Genomic DNA, 16,533 nt, shown 5'->3' on the forward strand with positions numbered 1-16,533 from the left:
GATGAATATAATGGTTACACGTGCAAGTAGGGCGGGAAGTGGGGTTTTCAGCGGCAACTGCCTTGTAAGCTGAGAAGCAAAAGAAGGAATCTGCCAGAGAAGAGGCTCGCATTTCATTAGCTAATATTTGAGGTAATAGCTTACCAAGATGATGATCGGTAGTTGGTTCTAAAAGAAGCCAAACTAAGACTGAGACACGTCCTAGACTCCAATCAGAGACAGGAGTGGGGAATTTTCAGCAATTGATGAAAACTTTGACGGAACAATGCTGCATCGAGGTAGAAGGTTCACGGGCCGTGAACTTCTTTTCCCAGAAACAAAGAAGCAGCAATGATGGTATCTAGAAAATAATCATCCACTTACTCTATGCCAATTGTTCCAATCCCGTGTTTGATATTTGATTTCAAAAGAATTTAGTCATGATATACTATATACTAACCGATCTAAGAACAGATTTAGCAATTGAAATCAATGATAGGAAAAAAAAAACTAGATTAAAGAGAAAAACACCATCCATTGTAATCCGGTCTGTGGTCCAGGAATCACGTGAAATATGATGATTGAGAATGAACATGTTGATTATGTTCTAGCCATAAAAGAGCCATGCTTGTACGTTGACAAGATGGCCTCAAAAAACCTGTAAAACATCCACGAAGGAGCATTATGTACATGCTCCCATCTGCTAGTGCTCAGTAGAATATAGCGATGGTTCGATCTGCTAAACGACAAGCTTTGACATTTCTTTTGGTGCTGGTTACAGTGATCGGCAGGTTCCAAGGGAAAAGCTTAAAAAAGCTAGTTTCCATGCCCCACAAAGCCACGTTTCAATCTCCTTGCTAATCTTCCAAGTAAAATCCAGTCAATATCTTCTTCAACAGTAATGTTCACAGTCATAGGTGGAGGTCTCTCTCTGATAGTCTTTTCAAAGTGATGTCTGTACAAACACCTATTAATCTAAATTAGTTGATTCCCCATACTATCTGCCTTAACCAGTGCAGGCGCTTGTGCACAGATGATATCTGACTTCGTTGCTCAAGTCGTGTCATCACATCGGTGCTTACTCCCGATCAAGTGCAGCCCGGGGACCCTGTGCCAATCTGACAACCAGAACTATGAGGTTGGGCTGGCTCTCCACATTTACGATTCAGGACGGCTCTATAGATTAGCCCACTAACCTCTTATCTCACTCAAATTAAAAGAACAGCTATAAAGCGGGTCGTTTTCACTCTAAATATGTTTTTATTCATTGTCGGTGGTAATAGTAAAATGATAATTTTACTTAAAAAACTATTTATCATGTTTTTTTTTAGCTAAAATGATATTTTTTTTTAGTTAATTTGTTATTTGATAATTTTTTTTTTAGGTTTTTTTATTTTTATATCATGTTAATATACAGTAAAAATTACTTTACTATTCTTAAAAGTAAAAAATCATTTAACACCGGTTAAGTATCTTTTCATGCATTTCATATTTTAATATATAATAAAATCATAAATTTAATTTTGAAATTAGTGAGTTCATCATTTTTGTTCTTCAAATTTTTTTTGAGTATATAATTATTTTTTAAGAAAAACAATCATAAATATAAAAAAATATCTATGCACTTAGAATAAACCTCATTCAACTAGGTAATATGTATTATTTAACTTAAATGAAATAATATCATTTTAGTTTTTAGGGTTTTAATTTTAGGATTTTGATAAAAGTTCAATTTAATCCCTTGACTTTTAATTTCTTTTAATTACATCCTCAATTGGCTTGAAACTTTTAATTTCATGCAATTGTTCCCCTGCCTAACTTAAACATCAGCCCTGAAGTTTAGCGTCTTTTTTATTTTGATCCTTGATTTTGGATTTATTCAAATTGACCCTCCATTAATCATTAAACTTTCAACTTCACCCTTATCTTCAACTAAATTAAGTTCCCGAAGTTTAATGTCTTTTTAAAAAAAGTTATTGACTATGAATTTTTTTAATTAAACTTCTAATTAACCCTAGACTTTGATTTTTTTATATATAATTTTATCCTGATTTTAAGCAATTGCTTTATAAAAATTAAGTAAACTTTTTATAATAACTTTGAACTCTTCACCTATTGTCAATACCTTTTTCATTTTGATTCTTATTTTTCAATCTTGTTGTTACAATAATCTTGTTGTTACAATGATGACTCAAGTTATTAATGAATTCGCTTTTTCTTGTTTTTTTCACAGTATATTTATAAAACCTTCCATTTCTTGATACGAGTTACTTGGATTAATTCAATTGTTTTAATATTTTTTTAAGTTAAATGATGTCATTTAAAAATAAATAAAAATTAAACAGGGTTTTATCCAAGTTTTAAACTAATTGTAGGTTAACCTATAAAGTCAACTTAATCAACATTGGTTTTACACAAAAATAAGTTACTTTTCTTTACAATATTTCAAAAATAAATAAATTATATGTGACCAAAATCATGTAAGAAACTTGTGATATTACACTACTCAATTACTTACACTGTCACACTACAATCTCTAAAAGGAGTCATCTGAGCTAAATAAGTTATTAGTGGCCTCACTTTTTTTGTTAAAAAAAATAATCAATCACTACACTTTTATTTATGAAACTCAATTAAAGGAAATTAATTAATATTTACAAAAGTCATGGTAACATCAAGCACAGGAAGAAAAAAACCCTAAACTCGGTCCTTTTAAATTTTTAGAAGGATAACTATTTTTATAACTAGAATGACTAATGAAAATTTCACTTAGTATATATTTGATATTATGATAGTTTTTACAATTATGATTTGAAATAGTAAATTTAAGAAAAAACTATAAATTATCTCTCCTTTTTGCAATCAAGATTTCAAAAGAGATTTTAGTGGTACTTGTACAAAACTATGACATATATAAATTAACCAAACACTTTCAGAATTAATTAGAGCAAAATGTAGTTACAACCACACATCATCATTGGAGCTTTTGGCAAGCACACAAGAATAAGACGAGGCATGCAGTGGTGGATCCTGAACAAGAACTTAGGAAAGTCGAGAACATGACTAGAAATACAGTGATATAGTGCCAAGCTTGGGTTAGCACTTCATTCTATTCATATAAATAGAAGATCAATAAGTTAAAATATCAATTTTTTGTTATGATTATGATTGTCTTACACACTTGAGTGTACAAATATTACTATTAAATTTTGACTGGAAAAAGGAAAAACTATTTTGAAAAATGAGTATCTTGTTGCTTGAAAGTAATATGTTTGTTATATATCTATGCACATGGACATAGAGACTTTCAGCTTTGAAGAAATGAAGAAAAAACCGAAATCAAGCATCCAGTTGCAAGTTGATTTAGGGATGCAAGGACTGATTTGAATAATATGAAAACTGATAGGATTTTTTGGCACAAATATTGGAAATTAAAAATTAAAAATCCTAGGGAAGGCTGCTGCCCTCCCCGTCTCTAAAAGGATCTGCTACTGCAGACACGCTCACCTTACGTGGAGGTAGAACGGCAGTCTGGACGTGAAGCGGGCCTACTCCCATCCCCTGTGTGCCCGTGCCACCATGCAGCAGGCTCCCTACAAATTTTCCATACTCGAAAGGTATGTGGGTTTTGAAGAATAGATACAACCCATGCCTATAACTGGGGAATATATCAAGAGGCAAAAACATCACACCAACCACGTAAAATGCACTATAAATCAAGTTCATTAGCAAGAAAATAGGAGTTATAGCAGGCTGCTTGGTAGTGGAGAGAGAATAGCTATCTCGCCCTAATGGGTGTGACTGACCACTGCTACCAAAAAATGAAAAAAAAAATAATAAAGAAAAGAAAGGGAGGGAAATCATCCACACCAAAATCAAGCTATACAGGAACCAAAAATCTTATAAATTGCTAAGTTGCCATCCTAAAATAAATATCTATATATCTCTTATTTTGTTTTGCTCTACGCGCAATGCGCCTTGTCAAACTCTGTCAAAACCAGGCACGACAATTGAAAAGGTAAAACTAAAGGCGCTGCTCCTCACCTTCCGGGGAACATTCCCCTTCCGTTCAGAGAAACATGTGTACTACTTTTTAAAATGGTTGCATATTCGGTGGTAGCATAGAATGATCGTTTCAGTTCAAAAGCTTGAACCAGTGCCTTCAGCACCCTCCTGATGAGAGATTCCTGCCTGGATGGTTAGCTCACATGTCTTAGCTGTTGTGCTATCTTGGTCAGCAGCCACATCCTCCATTGAGATCTTTTGAAACGATGTTGTCAGAGTATCAGAACTTGATACACCAGAGGACTGAAAGCCCAAATCAGTGCGAGGCATTGTAGAACTAGGCAGCCAATTCATCCAATCATTACGCCTCCTCACTTTGTCATCCTGGATTGAATTTCAATATTACATTCAAATCAAACAGTAGAAAATGATATTAATTTAAATCTTAAATAATGGCAAAGGCACTTCTTGCATGCTAAATCGCAATCAATTCAACTATTAGACTCTTCAAATATTAGACTCTTTGCAATCAACATTAACAAATTTCAAGTACAATATTGCCAGATTCATCGGATGGTTAGGTTAATATTAATGGATTAAAATGAAGTACCTGTACTTCAAGCAAAGTTGAAGTCCTCAAGCACTCCAATATAAACTGGATGTTGTTTGTCATAATCCTAACCTGCAGAAGCATGGGCATAAAATGAAGTCAGTTTGCAATCATAACCATCTATTATGAAGTAAATCTAAATTCAAAATGGAAAATTTTTTATTCAGAAATGATGAAATAAAATACAAATTGGATCTAAAAGCAAACCATGGTTATTTTTTATTCAGACACCATCCCCACACTGTTTTGAGAAAATATCAAGGCTAGATATAATAGCACAGAAAACTACAAATTTGATAATAATATAATTACCACCTATTAGCAGGAAGTTACTGCAAAGAAATATCCCTGACAGGTCAAGGGTATATAAAGCAGGACAACTTAAGAGGACTGCCACCATAAAACCCCACTTGAACAGATTGCTGTCGTCAAAGATCAGCACAAATAAATGATCTCTTTAGTGAATTAAGAAACTCCAAAAAAGTATACAAAAGTTGAACAGCTGGTTCTAATAGCTGAACAGTTCAAGTTCATACAGGAAAGGGGCATAATATGAGGAACCAGACAGAATGTTTTAAGTTCAGTCACAACAAATTATTCTCTTATGCAAACCATATCTTGCATTTTCAGAGTCTTCCATGTCAACAAATGAAAAACAAATCAGTTATGGCCCATGATACCACATAAAAATTATCTACAGTTTCTCAATGTAGGATCACAATGAATGATACTCTTAAAAGACCAGGCAAACATCAACAAGGACATCACAACACAGAATGCCCCATAATACATCCATTTCAGTATTCCCCATAAGACAGCCAAACATAAGACGAGGACAAGAGGTAGGATTGTTGAAGTGTACAGCATTGAAGATAACAAGCACCAAGTTCAACCTCTGATCAAAGAACATCTCAAGCTCATGACCTGTGAATTACAAAGGACCAGGTCACAAAGGTCAAACTACGATGCGAGAGGATGGAACAACTAGTATCAACCTCACATTTACAAAAGTTCAAAAGACAACTCCCGAATGATCTTAGCTAGGAAATGCCCAATATGGGTGAGTGCTAAAAAAATTTCCAAATTCAAAATGCACCTCAATCCATGTCATCATGCTTCAACCCCAATGTTAAGGGAAAAAACAACAATGGCCAATTGACTGAAAGCATGAAGCGAATGAATTGGGAAGCAGGAAGTACCAGCGAGTTTAAAGCTACAAGATGAAGCACTTCTTATAGCATAATATAGCTCAGAAACACTTACTTGGATGGTACACTCCATCTATTCATGAACCTTAAAAGCTCTCTATATTTAGCCAAAGTCCTAAACCATTAGCCATCTTTTGCTCAACATTTAACATGTCATAACAAACTAATTCCAATTCTTAAAATCACCACAAGGAATTGATTTACACAAGTAATTCAATACAGCAGTTATCCTTCCCATTTTACTTTATATTTCTTTTAATTGGATTATAATGACCATCAGAAATCTTTTAATTGATTTACACAAGTAACTCCATTTCCCAACAGGAAGCTAGTTACTTTTAACTCCATTTCCCAACAGGAAGCTAGTTACACTTGCATTCAAAACTTGTGGTGAGCAGAGAACTGGAGAGAATTTACTGAGCAAACTCGGTCATTACTAACGACCAAACACCGGTTGCTCCCCATGATCCAGCAATCGATTCCACAATTCTACTCCCATGTCCTAAATGGCAATTATATCCAATGCCATATATAACAACCTGCCTCTTTAGGTTGGTTGGCACCACAATTGATAGCCAATTATATGATATATAAGATCAGTCATGAAAAGTATCTGATTCTATTGCCTAGATAGTCCCAGAAAATCAGCACCTGATATATATAAATCAGGAGAAAAATCAATGTAGTAGCATTACACAGAACAGTAAAGAATAATTTCTCACTTTTCCAAACACACCTTGATTTTGATGAATCTACCTCTTCTCACACCTCCATATCATCAAGTCTTATTGAAAGATGCAACTAAGATGTGTAAGTGAATAAATAACCCAGACCACTGTTTGTTCATATTACAAAGGCAGAGTTCCAGCACCACAGTTCAAGAAAGTGGAAAGAATGAAAGGGAACAAAGAAATTGATGGAGATCAATGGAAACTATATATACATATTGAGATGAATTGAGTTCTATCAACTAACATTGGCAGAACCTAGTTTGATCAGCTTTAGCCACTACAAGCAATACAATCACAAAGAAATACACACCCAAGATACTGCTTCAACAACACATTGATAAAAAAACTATTAAAAAATTAGTCCAGGGTTGTGGTGAAACACGCTCATCAATAACCATAAGGAGAGTATATGGGAAGGAAAACAAAAGGAAAAATCTAGTGAAAGTAGATAATCACCATCTTCAAATCAGCTATAGGGATAGAAGCAGAAATTACATAAAAAATTGTAAGATTTAAAATAAAAGGGTATAGCAACTGCATGACAGATGAATTGTAAAGCCAAAAAAAAAAATTATACTTAGAGAACTTAATGCATGAAAGATTGATCTAGGAACTCTTTCATGCACAAAGTCCATATCTTTTAACAGTAATATCTTGGGTTTTACATAATTTTATTAATATCCATCAATTCAAGAATCCAGATCTTCAATGTTTTCCAGGACTTTCTCAAGCTTGTTAATTTTTAAAATTAAGACTTTAAATTTTATCATCAGATCAGAAAGGCCTGGCTAATTTTCAATGGTAGAGTGAAAAGTTTCCAGAAAATGAACAAACAAGAACTATCAAGTTCCCCTTAAATTGGATGGTGTTTTATAATCAGGGAATTTCAAATAGGAAAAAGTGTCATATAACAGAAGATAGACAAAATTAAACTTATCATATGGCATAAGTGGACCCAAGGACAAAGATGGTGACCCTTAAGCTCATCAATCAGTGTTCACTTACTCGATTAAAGCCCGCTATTAAAGTAATAGGAACCCAACCTTCATCATCCATCTTTGACTTTAAGAAACCATCATTTGATAAATTCAGATCGCTGCAAACAAGCAAACCACAATTGGAGTTCTTAGTTGAGTTTTCAAGAAGTTATAGAAGAGAGAGATCTTATGAAGCTTAAAAGTTGCCCTTGTAAGACACTCGCTAATATGATGATACCTGAAATAGTATTCTATCTGATTTAGTAACAACAAAGGCAGAGGTTGAGGAATAGGCATCAGCATTGTTGGTGATTGCATGTGTGGCACAACCGGATAAGGTTCCAAGGTTATTGGAGGCGGAATAAATAGCATATCTGAGAGAGAAATGAATCGTAGTTGCCAATCCACGATAAAACAAAACAGGTGTCCATTGAAAAAGGAGAGAGGAGCTTACCATGATAACCCATGGGATTTGCAAATGGTCTCACAGACTGGGGAGGAATAAATGTACCACTATTTTGCGGTGAAGACCGAGGAAAGCCCCTTGTAGGAGCTCTCTGTTGCTGCACATGAACATCTCTTGAATTTCCATGATGTCCACGGTCCTGTTCACGTCTGCTAACATAATTATTACGGTGGGAACCATCTCCAGGTGGCTGGCCAAAGTTGCCTCTTCGTGAGGGGCGTCGGTGCTCACTTACCACAGCCGGAGGAGGAACAAAACCCCCAATTGGTCTAGGTTCCCAGTTATTCCCCCTGTATAGAGGTTCTCTGGGAGATTGATCTGGCATAGCTGGTACCATATTAGTAAAACCATTGGGAGGCATTGGAAATATAGGAAATGGTGGTGGAGGTGGCGGCGGTGGAGGGTGAGTAAAACTGTTTTGTGAATGTCCACCTCCTGAACTACTTCCACTACCACCACCGCCGCCGCCACGCCTCACAGGCCTTTGCCGAACTGGCATTGTATGGTTCGTTGACGAGATAGATTTTGCATTACTATTACTTTGCTTCTTAGGTGAATTCGCTATCATCGGTCCCTAATACACAACACATGGAAACAAAATTCAATTAAACTCTCTTAAAAACTACAAAAATTTAATTCTCTTTTATTATCCATAAATCTAATGAGCCCAGACCGGGCTACTAATCTATTTCAATAACCCAAACAAAACAAAATAAAAAAACGTTCTTTTCGTCTTTGTTCCCTGAATTTTATCAAAAATAAAAGAAACAGGTAAAAACCCAGAACCTGAGAAGTGGGTATTGATCCATCAGAGACAATCTTCGAGGATGATTCAGCAGGCGATGGTTTTGGAGAAGGCTTAGTGGATTCAGATAAAGCAGGCCATGAAGTTGCATCCATAACAGGACTAGTAATCTCAGCTACACCATTCGATGTTGGTTTGTTCCAAGCCGGCTTCTTTGCCTTACCTGCATTGCCTTTTTTACTGTCCGAACTCTCAATCGCCGCCCAATCATTCGATTGCTCCAGCATAGAATTGATCGATTCAGCCTCACCGCTAACGGTTTCTGATTTTGGAGATGACGACTTCTCTCTCCTTTGAGAACTTCTCACGCCGTCCCTTGGAAATCGTGGAGAATTTGATGAATCCACCGTGTAAACCATTCAAAAAATAGGGTTCTTGCGGATTCGAATAATTTTACTCGGATTAATAAAAAAAAAATTGGAAAAAGGTTGGGCTTTTTTTTTCCTGAGAAATTTAGGAATGAGACTGTGAGGAAAGCCGAACAGGTTTCTCTCCACCTTCGTGCTTTTGCTGCTGTGGTTCGTTTGTGAAAGAGACGCAGACAATACAATTAGAGAAAGTATCTTATATATTGTGAAATTACTAAAATAGACCACTGCGTTTCCCTTGCTTGTTAGGGTTTTATGTTGGGCATCTGACAATGGGAACCCAAAAATAGGTTCTCTTATTGTATTCATTGCCTATCAACACTCTAAAAAAATTGGATATTTATATTTAAATATGTATAAAAATTCATTATTCCACCACTATTAATTATTTAATGTAAATAAATTAATAGTATAAATATTTAATATATATTGAAATATGTATACATTTTATTTTATTTTATTTTATTCAAAAAATGTAAATATTATACATATATTTATACAATATAAATCTATATTGTTAGATTATTAAAGTTTAATTTTAAGTTGATTTGATAATATATCTATCGTATTCATTATCTATCTATCTATCAAGTAAGTAATTATAAAAGTATATTAATTAGCTTTAAATTAACTGTTATCCCAGAAAATATTCTAAGATTTTTTTCAAACAGCAAAGATATCCTTAAATTTGATTACAAGTTTATCAAAACAAAATATTTTTACGAAAATAATTAAAAGACAAAACAATTAGGGCATTGTATTCAAAATTTACATGCCTCTTTAATCATAATATATATGTATATATAGACTTCTTTTTTTTCTCTCTAATATCACATTATTTACATCTAAACTAATAAATCAGCATTATTATTAACCTAACAGCATTGGTATTTCCTCGCAGAAGGAAGCTTCTGCTTGCCAATATTATTACATTTACCTATGATAATGAATAAGAAGGTTCTGAATAATGGTAGCAAATACACTCAAATATATACGATCGGAAGAGTGAATAGAACCAATGAAAGAATAAAAAATCACAAAAGAATAAACACACCTTTTAATTAAAAAATATAAAATAAATAGAACAATTTTTTAGATGAGTTATAGAAATAGTAAGAAAATGTCTTATCTCTGATCCCATTGTGTTCGTCTCTTATGTTTCGAAAACCAAACACGACGTAAATTAACCAAAGATGGGTTAAGTAACAAAGATTGATCCAACAACATTCAAGCATGATTTACAATTCAAATTACAACTTCTTCCGACCTATAGCAATCAGTCTGCACCAATTCTAAAAAGTTTTAAATGTGACTTCTTTTTTAATTATTGATTTTATTAACTTAAGATTTCAAAATTAAATTATTGAAACTTTTTTTTTCCCAACTTTTTTTATTTTAAGTAATCAATATGCAACATTGAAAAATTAAAAAAAAAAATGTTTTATTGACCTTGAAGAACCACAAAGAGCCGTGTTATCATGGAAGGGAGAACTAACTTTTTCTTCTTTTTTTTTTTACTTTGACTGAAATGATAATTTATAAAGTAAAATAAAATGAACCATAAAATTGATCCAAAAATTTTATTTAAAATGGACCCAACAAAAATAACTATGCTTGTATCTTGAGCCCAAAATATATCATGAGCATAAAAAGAGTAAGTTTAGGCGTGATAGCCTGAGCTCGACTTCCTAAAAAGCAACCTAGCATAGATGTGCCCTCCAACACTTTCTGTAAACTCGGGCTTCCATGCTCAAGTCTTATATGCATTGGGTTGGGAACGTACCTTGAGCCCAGTATGCTTAGGTTTCAGCAGCATACCTGGATCTTTTTATCACCTCTAATACATTTGAATTCAGCATGTCAGTACATCTGAATCTACTTTCACTCCTCGTGGGCTCAGACTATCACACTCTAGCCCAACATGTTTGGGTCTATACAGCGCGTCTAAACCTGTTTTCACCCCTTATTGGCTAAGGCTACCACGCTCGAGCCCAGCATGTTTAGGTCTAAGCAGCGCGTCTAAACCTATTTTCACTCCTCATGGGCTAAGACTATCATGTTGGAACCTAGCATGTCTGGGTCCAGGCAACGCGTCCAGACCTACTTTCATTCCTTTTGGGTTAGGGCTGTCACGCTTAAGTCTAGCGTGTTTGGGTCAACGCAACATGCTTAGACCCCCCTTCACCTTTCATAGGCTTGAGCTGTCATGCTCGAGCCCAACATATTTGAGTTTAGGCTATACATCCGAACCTACTTTCATTTATCACGAGCTTAGGTTATCACCTCCATGATAATCTGGATCCACTTTCACCTGTAACGAGCCTGAACACCTTGTTTAAGCTCAACATTCACTAGAGATTTTTTTTAGGATCTCATTGGGATTTCTTAATATTTTATTCTAATTTAATATATATTATTTTGAGTAAAACACAACTCAAAATATCACAAAAATAAAATTACACTTCAAACCCTCATCTTTACAAAAGAACAAGATTCGGGGGTTATAAATACATCATAACACCTTTAAAACAAAGTTTTATAATCTTTTCATTCTCAATAGTTTTAGCACATATATTTTCAAAGTCTATATCTCTAAAATATCATTTTATTTTTTCTTTCTACAAAGTTACTAACTTTATCATCAAAGAGTCTCTACCTTCATTAAATGAGACCTTTTATAAGTCTAATGACAAGTTATGTTGACCTATCAAGCACCAAATATAAGTTATTAACCACCCTTGACATGAGAGAATGAAAAAGATTGGTAGTACAAATTAATTAAATGATTATCTTACTTGAAATCTCTATTCCTCGACTATTTAGATTTTTTCAAGACATTGTCAATAATCTAACTATAAAATTAGCTTACATCTTAAGCAACATGATGTTTAAGGTATATCGATTTTTATTTTTAGATATAAGTTGGCATTTATATAAATATAAATAAAATTTTAGTATTTAATCACTGAAAACTTAGTTATCAATAAATATTTGGCAATGTAATTTTTATAATAATTACTTCTAATAGTTCAACAAGGTAAAAATAAATAAATTATTTCATTCTAAAATTCCCTGTTTGTTTGGTATTATGTTTTCAATTACGTTTAGATATATTTTAAAAATATATTTATCTTAAAAAATATTTAATTAATATTTTTTTGGTGTTTTCTGATAATTTCAATACGCTAATGTAAAAAATTATTTTAAAAAATTATTTAAATATATTTTAAGTAAAAATACTTTTAAAAAGTATTCTACAATATAATTCCACGCATGCACTACAAACCTTGGTTATTAAACTCAGATCGACCTAGCGAGTTGACCCAAGATCTTATGGCTGAACCGGTCATGATAAAGCAAAAGATTGAGATAAGTAAAAATTAGACAAAATCTAGTTGACCTATGACCTAGGTGACTCGACAAAATTGAGTTGAGATTTTTTTTTTATATATATTTTTAGTTGGTTGTTAACCCTTTTGAAAGTTCATTATATAAATATTAGAATAATATTTTACTTTTTCAATGTAAAATTTGAAATCATTTAATATATACATTCTATACTCACAAAAAAAATTATTTTTTCAATATGATATTTAAAACATTATAATATATAAACTTTATGTTTACAAGAAAAAATAGTTAAGTTTTTTTAATGTGGAATAAAAAACCTTTTTAGTTTAAATATTTTAACTTAAAAAATTATCATATTAACACAGTATTTTTTCCAACATGAGATAAAAGATTTTTTGAAATAATATCTTAAACTTTATTATTTATAACAGTATAACTTATATTTAAATAAATTATTTTTTTAATTTTTTATATAAAATTTAAATATTTTAAATATTTTTTAAAATTATTTCAAGTGGACCCAGATCAATGCTCGTAACATAAAAGCTTTGACGAAGTCAAACTCGGATTGATGTGATAATTATGCTACAAACTGTGACACGATCCTTGATGAGTGGCCATACCCAAAATATTAAGATGATCTTGAATGAATACTTTACGGGCTCGAACCTTTTGGATCCCTTCCGAAAACGGTTGCCCACTTGGGGTCCCTGGCTACCTCCTTTAATTCAAGAATTTCACGATGAGAATATTAAAAAAAAAAAAATAGAGACAAAGAACTCTACAACAACACGGAGAAAAGAAAAAACCCTTCTAAAAAAAAAAACCCTCAATACTATATATAAAAATAAATAAATTATATTATGATTGTTTCTTTCTTTCTTTCTTCTTTTCTTCTGTACCAACATGTCACAACTGCTTCAAAGATTAGTATATGTTCACTAATCTTACGAGATCTCGCCATTTTCTCAAGAGGTTTGGGAAAAAGTCTTTGGAAAATACATAAACATGTTTTAGTTAGAAAAAAAAAACAAATATATAAAATAAATATATTATTTTATATATTTTGAATGAATTTTTATCATTATTTTTTAAATATTCCTATTGTCCTTTATATACCCGTCTCTTATGTTTACAAACAGCAATCGGATTGTGGGTAGATTTGTTGGGTAAAAAAAAGAGTCCATTAAAGTAATGCCATATTAAAGTGATGGACACCTGCTCACATCCGTAGGCATGTGTGGTACGGTACCTACCACTATTTTATTAGGGAACTAATGGTTTTATTTGTTTTTATATTTTAAAAAATTAAATTAAATTTGTTGTATTTTAAATTAATATTTTTTATATTTTTATATTAATTCAATGTACTAACATTAAAAATAATTTTTAAAAAATAAAAAACAATTTGTATTGGGACCCACATAAAAACAAACTGCGGTTCATTGTTAACCAAACATGTATTACATTGCTTTTTTTCTAACCGCAGCCGCACAAGTCTATCCAAACACCATCTAAGTATGAAGATGAGTATCAAAGGGCTGTGGATTCACGTCAGTCCCTTTCCAATTACTTCGTGGAGAAGTGTTGATTCGCAAGCAAGTCTCAGAGAAACTTTCGGTAGGATTTGAAAACGAAAATAGGAATTGAATTGATCCAGTGGTGCACTGTTCCAAGCAATGCCTGTCAAGAATCAATTTTATGCCACCCAGTTTAAGGACGTTCTTAAGAAATTATAAATTAAAGCTTTTTTTTAATATTTAGTGAGACTTAGTTTTAAGGTCGTGTTTCATTACTGTTCTAGAATTTAAATGACAAAAATAATAAAAATAATATATATATATATATATGTTCCTGTGACAAAAATTTTTGGAGTAATTTTATATACTTAAAAAAAAATACAAAGAAGACATGTCTTAAAGACAATTTTTTTTCATTCCTAAAATATTCTAGTGAAATATTTTTAATTTTAAATTTGTTCAATTAAGACATATAAAAATAAAAATAATTATTATCATAATTTTAAAACCTTGATTTTAAATTTGTTCAATTAAGATATATAAAAATAAAAATAATTATTATCATAATTTTAAAACTCAACTTGGATGTTGATTCAAAGCAAATCCTAAAAATAAATCGAGTTAACTCGAGTCTGTGTAAGAATAATAAATAATTTAAAAGAGCTTTAGGTTATGTTTTGGCCCTTAAATTTTAATTTTTTTATGTTTTCAGATTGTTTTGATGTGCTGATATAAAAAAATATTTTTTAATAAATAAATAAATATTATTTTGATGTATTTTTAAATGAAAAACACTTTAAACCGCAATTGCTACTACAAATCCCAAACACGCCCTTAAATTCAAGGAATAAAGATATTTGTTCTTGAGTTTTAAGTATGTTAATATTTAAAAATCTATATATCTATATTTCAAGATATGAAAAGTTCTAACCTTTTAACTGGATGGTTTTGGAGATATATCATTTGAATCTTATCGTTTTTTAAAAAGAAAAGAATTAAAAGTTCTTTACTTCCAGTGACATTAATGAAAGATAAATATTTTTTATATATTATTAATAAAATAATAAATATGACAAGTTCTTTAAAAAAACCTTGTATATACCTATAAATATAAACAAGATGGTTTATTATGTATTTTATACTTTTATTATAAAAAATCATCTATGATTAGATATATAGTGTTAGAACTTAAATATTATTAAGTTCTTTAGATATTACATGTTCGTCAAACTCATGTTACATTAAATTTAGATAACTATAAAACCTAAATTTTTTTATTTTAATATATTCATTAAACACACGTTACCTTAAACTTAGTACATTATCAGATATTATTAAGTTCTTTAGGTATTACATGTTCGCCAAACTCATGTTACATTAAATTTAAATAACTATAAAACCTAATTTTTTTTATTTTGATATATTCATTAAATACACGTTACCTTAAACTTAGTACATTATCAAGCTAAAGTACTTTGGATCTATATGTTTATATATGTTTATCGCAATCCAAATACTTTAGATCTAACATAATTATTATAGCTTATTTTATTTAAAATTATTTTTATTTATAAAAATCTTAACTACACCAAAAGGTGAACTCATAATTACTTAATTAAGTTATTGATAATTGTTAACATCTATGAAAAATGCATTTTCTTAATATGTAGAATTTCGACATGAAGGAATGTGGTGCGGACACCAAAAAACCTTCCAATGGATGCAACAGCGCCCCTACTCTGTGCATGAACTACTGCATTCATCCTTTCAAGGATAGCAACTTGGCCGACACACCTGGAAAAAGGGTAGGAGGAGTGGGTCCTGGAGGTCTTGGACATGTAGCTGTGAAGTTTGGCAAGGCATTTGTTCGCCACGTAACTGTCATCAGTACCTCTCCATCTGAAGAAAAAGAGGCCAAAGACCGCCCGGTAGCTGATGATTTTATAGTCAGCACCAAGGCCCAAAAACTGCAGGTTTGTGACGTGTGTGTGTGAGTGTATTGGTGACAGGCGGCTAGGAGAAGTCTAGATTTCATCGTGGATACAGTGTCAGCTCAGCATTATTTGGGGGCAATGCTGGAATTACTCAAGGTAGCGGTCCTGGGAGCACCACACAAGCCGATTGAGCCGCCAGCTTTTCCTCCGATATCAGGTAAATTAATTGATGTGCAATCTCTTCTCTAATTTTTTGAAGCTTAAATGATACATATATGATCAAATATGAAAGGGTAAACAAGGTCTTGCTCCTTTGCTCTCCTTTTTGTTCAATTTTCGCAGACAAGAGATCTGCAAAGGGTAGCATGACAGGATCAACGAGAGAGACACAAGAGACGCTGAATGTGCGTGGCAAACACAACATAAGTTGTGACACTGAGCCTGTGAAACCAGACTACATCAATGAAGCTCGGGGCTGCTTTGCAAGAAACGATATTAGATATCGTTTCTTCATTGACAATGCTGGAATGTCTTCAAACATTTAGAGATGCAGAAAGCTCCCTCACATATATAGTATTT

The 16,533-nt window shown here is 32.3% G+C and overlaps 2 protein-coding genes across 2 annotated transcripts; one reads left to right on the forward strand and one right to left on the reverse strand.

Moving 5' to 3' along the window:
- Positions 1 to 3,665: 3,665 nt before the first annotated feature.
- Positions 3,666 to 9,332, reverse strand: LOC105109900 (la-related protein 1B-like). Its single transcript, XM_011004768.1, has 6 exons — positions 8,763 to 9,332; positions 7,965 to 8,550; positions 7,749 to 7,884; positions 7,539 to 7,629; positions 4,595 to 4,666; positions 3,666 to 4,368 (listed from the first exon to the last, which is right to left on the reverse strand). The coding sequence occupies exons 1-6, from the start codon at positions 9,138 to 9,140 to the stop codon at positions 4,120 to 4,122; spliced, it is 1,512 nt and encodes a 503-aa protein (XP_011003070.1). The 5' UTR covers positions 9,141 to 9,332; the 3' UTR covers positions 3,666 to 4,119.
- Positions 9,333 to 13,736: 4,404 nt separating this feature from the next.
- LOC105109933 (probable cinnamyl alcohol dehydrogenase 6) lies at positions 13,737 to 16,533 on the forward strand. Its single transcript, XM_011004806.1, is given in 6 exon segments — positions 13,737 to 13,748; positions 13,990 to 14,084; positions 15,706 to 15,779; positions 15,782 to 15,993; positions 16,030 to 16,171; positions 16,297 to 16,533. Coding segments are annotated over 6 exon segments (738 nt in total). The 3' UTR covers positions 16,500 to 16,533.

Source organism: Populus euphratica, unplaced genomic scaffold (genome assembly GCF_000495115.2).
Source record: "Populus euphratica unplaced genomic scaffold, PopEup_1.0 scaffold236.1, whole genome shotgun sequence".
NCBI classification, from domain to species: Eukaryota; Viridiplantae; Streptophyta; class Magnoliopsida; order Malpighiales; family Salicaceae; genus Populus; species Populus euphratica.

Bases quoted from the DNA above. Each gene is read 5' to 3' on its own strand.
- LOC105109900 (XM_011004768.1), bottom strand. From the start codon at position 9,140: ATGGTTTACACGGTGGATTCATCAAATTCTCCACGATTTCCAAGGGAC. The intron at 7,885-7,964 runs GTAAGCTCCTCT...TTTCTCTCTCAG, and splicing joins AAATCCCATGGGTTATCATG to ATATGCTATTTATTCCGCCT. The intron at 7,630-7,748 runs GTATCATCATAT...GCTTGTTTGCAG, and splicing joins CAGATAGAATACTATTTCAG to CGATCTGAATTTATCAAATG.